This window comes from Morone saxatilis, unplaced genomic scaffold, assembly GCF_004916995.1.
Source record: "Morone saxatilis isolate NCDOM2014 unplaced genomic scaffold, NCSU_SB_2.0 Contig2, whole genome shotgun sequence".
Lineage (NCBI taxonomy): Eukaryota > Metazoa > Chordata > Actinopteri > Moronidae > Morone > Morone saxatilis.
The window spans coordinates 3,907,560-3,912,700 of record NW_023339762.1 but is presented as its reverse complement, the minus strand read 5'-3'; the positions used below and the strand labels follow the sequence as shown (position 1 = coordinate 3,912,700).

Below are 5,141 nucleotides of genomic sequence, written 5' to 3'. Positions count from 1 at the left end.
ACCTACTAAATTATTGTGTCGTTATTATGATAAAGAATGTGTGTATGTACAAGTGGAAACCCAGGGAAATACAGTATGTGCCACTTTGAGTTATTAATCAAAGTCAGATCTTTTTATTAATGTTGGAGATTTCTGAACTCCCTTGACAGATGTTTGACTAAAGGACATACTGTATTTGTATCTTTCAGGTCACATGTTACAGTGCTCTGACTTATTAACAAACCTAAGTAGACTTCTACCAAATCAACTTGTTTAATTGTTTTGTCATTTTATTTCTACTGATCCTTTTGTTGATCTTTTATGTTTATTTTCTTGCATGCAGCCAAGCTGTATGTCCAGGATTGCTTTGAGGATAGTTTTTATTTACACGAGTCACAGAGGGACTGGAACCATACCTGGGGTGTGGATGTGGATTTTAGTCATGTTGAAGCCACTCACCGGTCAAACAAAAAGGTTTTAGGTCCAATTACTTGCATTTTTGAGGACCTTGAACCACATCTCATGGTCTTAATCAGTGAATACAATTGGCTCCATTAATTTAGTTTGCTCATTGTTGAAGACTGAGATGCAGCTGAAAGCTCCAGAAAGAGCTAGCAAGTGAACCTTGAAGCAAAAAGATTTGTCAAAAAAAAACAAATTCTTAACTCAAGGTCCAATTACTGGCTTTTAATAGAGCTTTCAACTGCATCTCATGGTCTTCATCAGTGAATGCTGTTTGCTCAATAGTTTTGGAGATATCTCTATTGTCCTGTCCATTTTTAAAAGGCCATGTGATGGCCACTGTATCCATTGATGAGCATGAGATGTAGGTGAAAGCTCCAGTAAATATAGTAGTGGATTTTTGAGTGTTAAATTCTGCTCCTGATGGATCAAAAAACAGCCCAATGATATTGGCGTGATGTTTTTAACTGGAATCATTGTTTTAGCATTCATGTGTAATGTAAAATGAAATGACCTGCTATATTAAGCTCTTTCACTTCACTTTCAATGTCCTATACAGTACATTATGATTGTTCTATACATATGTTTTGCCCAGGTTTGGTTTGACCCTGGTGCCCGGATGGGCTGGATTTAAACAGGGACAAATGAGGGGATGACTTTTATTGTTTTTACTGTATAATTCAGATCTGTTTATTATTTTATGTATCCTCTTTCTGTTTAGAGAGACTTGAAAAGTTCCATGTGCAGAGTTTAAAACCTGACTCTGTCCTGGTGGAGAATCTGTCTGATCTGAGGGATTTTACTGTGCCATCGAGGCCTCTCTGGGCCAGACCAAGATGATATGCTCATATCTGCTGTGAACTATCATAAATGTGTGTCATAAACGTGTTGCCTTCTGTAGAGTAAATATTTCAAATATTCCATTTAGCCATTGACTTTTCTTTCTGCAGTAAATCCCTCTGGTATACACTTCATTCATACTGTGTGAAAAAAACAGTTTTCCTTCAGTTTGATTTGAGAGACTTTACAGAGCCAGTGACATTACAGTAATGGTCATTTTAACTTATTAAGTGATGACTAACTGCTTCCTCTGTGTTCATGTCAAGGTAAATTACCAGATATGACGGTTGGAACCACATAGTGAGGTTTCAGTATGAATACGTTTACAACTTCCTTTCTAATGTGCAGCTTCTCACACTTGCGTCATGATTCTCTACAAGCTGAGCTGACGTGTGAACATCATACATCTTGTAATATTAATACCGTCCAATGCAAACCCAAAACTAGTAGGAACTTTATTTATATACAGTATTACAATAATGTAGAAAAATACAATAAAATTTTTATTCTTGCTAGGGAGCTTTGATTGTCTTTGCTGGGATGTGTCATATAGCCACATTACTAACAGCTGTATGGCTTTAACCATACAATTTAATCCATTCTCTTCATTTGATCATGTTTCCGGCTCATTTATGGTGGTCAGGGGGACACGGCTGTGAAGGTCCAGTGGTCAGTGTATAGGTTATGTCAAATGTTCGGGCTCAAGAGGGAAGCGGAAGGTCTTGTTTCCCGTCCTGCAGCGCAGCTCCGTGCAGTCCAGCCTGAGCAGAAATGGTCCTTCTTCATGGTCATCAACCAGACTCTGAGGGTCACAAAATCAGAGCGTCAAGAGTAACCAGCTGGTAAATTCTGTGCAAGTCATTCAGTCAAAACTGCTATGACTGCTTATCATGCGCACCCAGCATTATCTCCAGTACAACAGTCCTCAGCAGTGTTCAGCACATCACACATGCAAGAAATAACAAGATTGCGATCTAAGCCACAGAGAGGAACCCTACATCTAGACTAAAGCCTGATGGTTAACAGTATATTGGCTGATAATCTTTTCTTTAACATTAACACACATTAAATTTGTTAAAGAATTATGACTTGAGTGGGGCATTTTGCAGCTAATAAAAGGACTCAGGAACAGCTCTTGGTAGATAAACTGTGATTAAGACATGCTATAAATTACACACATATCTTTGGCATTTTTAATTAGGGGTGTACAAAAACATTGTAAAAACAAACTTTATTACCTTTTGTGTTTAAGCCCCCAACCACTAGATAGCAGTGTTGTAAATGTAAACTGAGGGCTATGATGTTTGGTGTTAGAGGGACTGTGATGCATTCAAAGGCAGAGCCCACTGTTCTGGTTGCACAAAATAAGTTAACTTTTTAATTTATGCATGTTGTGGCTTGGTCTTTATAGTTTACCTAAAATCAGTTTTTTTAAATTGCAATATATCGCAATATACTGAATCGTAATGATTGACAACGTCAGTGTTGTAAGTTGGCATGGACAGACACAAGCCGCCCCAGTACCTGCAGCTCCTGAATGCACTCCTTCATCTGTTCTGTCACGTCTCCCACACACCAGGCCAGACTCACGTGGAAAGATGGATCCTAGAAAACACATCAGAGGGAACATTAGGGGGGAAGACATGGATGTGCACTACTTCACATTCAGACATTGACTTACACTGAAGACTGTGCTAGGTATTATAATGTAAAAACACACCTGGTATCTTATTATCTTAAAATGGAATGTTTGCTACAGCATAGAAGAACATAACCCACTGAGCACATTTGCTGTGTTTACCCAGGTATCAACATATCAACAACAGAAAAAGACTAATTCAAACTTAAGAGTGAACAACAAACTGGTCCAACTGGTTGAACAGAGACCTTATAGAAAGTGTCCAGGCGAAACTCTGTCATTGTTCTGTCCACTGCTTGGACCAGCTCCAACAACTGAGCATGCCCGGTACACACTTCCATGCCCAGAAACGTCCTGCAGGGGATGACAGACAGACAGAAGTGATGCACAGACATTTAAAACCCACAGACAGACATTAAGATTGAGGACACAACTAAAGGCACTGACTGTACCTCGTTCTCTCAGCGTTACAATAGACCCTCAGTCTTCCCGCTGAGCACACAAACCTGGCAACAGGAAACACATTTAAATGAAAGTTCCACTTTAATCAGCTTCTGGTGTAATTTTCATATCTTCTAATATATTTTTACTATTCCACTTACTCCACAGTACTCCTTATTCACCTTGCCTTGATATAGTTATATTTATGGTAATACAATGGTTATATATATATAACTGCACTCTCTTCATTGTTTGGTTTCTCTATCATTTAATTTCCTTTTGACCTTGTTTTTTTGTGATATAGTTCTTTTAAAATTTCACCACCACAACCCTTTTTTTAAAACATTTTTTGTAATAAATGTGTAAAGCGAAAAAAAGCAAAAATGAAATCAAAAGAAACTATTAAGTTCAATCATCCTGTGTATGGGTGTTTGAGCTAACCTCTTGCAGTGCAGCAGGCCTGCCCTGAGGCTCTGTGTGAAGGGTTGGATCCAGTGGTGTCTCAGCACCACCGTCTGAGACACGCTGAGGTGGAACTCCTCCTGCGGGGTCAAAAGCACACCATGGGCCCTTGCTGCTGAGAGGAGCTCCTCCAACAGCTCCCTGAACTCCTCCTCAGGATGGTCTGACGTGGGGAAGAGACAGACAGAGAAACGTGCACACAGGAAGAAATGAATGTGAGGCATCAGGTTAAATAAATGGGCACAAATGGATCAATGATAACCACCAATCATCAACAGCAAAGAGTGCTGGTCTTACATGGCAAATAAACATAGGTGGCCCAGTTGCCTCTCTCGTGTTTGAAGGAGCGGACGCGTCCACCGTGAAGAGCGCTGTCTTCAGTCTGTGAGTCCACTTCCTCTGGAAACATGGCCAACAGGCATCCAGGAAGAGGCAGCCTGCTGGAATACACAGCCAATAATATGAGTGCTCACCTTCGTCTTCCATCTGTTTAACACTTACTATGGAAGCCCACTTCTGCCAGTAAAATAAAATAATAATAATATGAAAACTTAGCCTCAAAATGATGAGATAAAAATGTATAATTATAAGATAGAAAATTCATAATAAATCGAATTAAACTTGTTATTTAATCATTTGTAATATGATTATTTATTATCTCAGAATGTTTACTTAACATGAACACATTATTATCAAGGCTAAGTTTTCATCTTTTTTTTCTATTGGAGGTGGAAATGGTCTCCATATAAAGTTTCAGTAGGTTTATACCAGGGGTTGAACACGAGCAGAACTTAATAAAAACCTTTAAAAAAAGGTTAAATCATACAAGTTTAATAAGTAATATCTCTGTGCTTATAATTATAATGCAGGGTCTATACAGTGACCATTCCTTATACAAGTCTCTGATCAATCGTGCTCAACCACTGGGCCTACACACACAACACACAACACAAACACACACCCTGTTTAGACCCTGCTCCCCATGTTGTTCTTCTCGCTGGAACACAGTATCTCCCTCCTGGCACTTTTATTATACTGTTGATAAGATCGAGGGACCCATATAATCTAATAATTGTCCGCCGAGGCAGTGACCGCCTCTAGTATGTCCTCCTACCCCTCGCTCTTCCCGAGCTTCTGCTGTAGCCGACCAGCATCCTGAGAAGCCGAGGGGGGGGGGCTTTTGTGTCAAGTCACATGTCAAACATCTATTACACAGTGTGAACGGAGCTGAAAACGCCTCGGGACTGCATTCCAATACTACAAGGGGAAACAAACATGTTGTCTCTAAACGTATTGTCAAACGAGCATCCGGCGTATC

General features: G+C 39.6%; 2 protein-coding genes across 4 annotated transcripts in view; one reads left to right on the top strand and one right to left on the bottom strand.

Annotated features, from left to right (window-relative positions):
• pla2g15 (phospholipase A2, group XV) overlaps nucleotides 1-1,361 on the top strand; it is a 9,429-nt gene extending 8,068 nt beyond the window's left edge. For all 3 annotated transcript variants that reach the window (XM_035665761.1, XM_035665760.1, XM_035665759.1), the window contains exon 8: nucleotides 1-1,361. This exon is cut by the window's left edge. The gene's annotated coding sequence lies outside the window, so the exon portion shown is untranslated.
• Nucleotides 1,362-1,701: 340 nt separating this feature from the next.
• Nucleotides 1,702-4,261, bottom strand: usb1 (U6 snRNA biogenesis 1). The gene is made up of 6 exons (XM_035665762.1): nucleotides 4,121-4,261; nucleotides 3,803-3,986; nucleotides 3,373-3,426; nucleotides 3,169-3,274; nucleotides 2,806-2,886; nucleotides 1,702-2,083 (listed from the first exon to the last, which is right to left on the bottom strand). The coding sequence occupies exons 1-6, from the start codon at nucleotides 4,230-4,232 to the stop codon at nucleotides 1,964-1,966; spliced, it is 657 nt and encodes a 218-aa protein (XP_035521655.1). The 5' UTR covers nucleotides 4,233-4,261; the 3' UTR covers nucleotides 1,702-1,963.
• Between the last annotated feature and the right edge of the window lie 880 nt (nucleotides 4,262-5,141).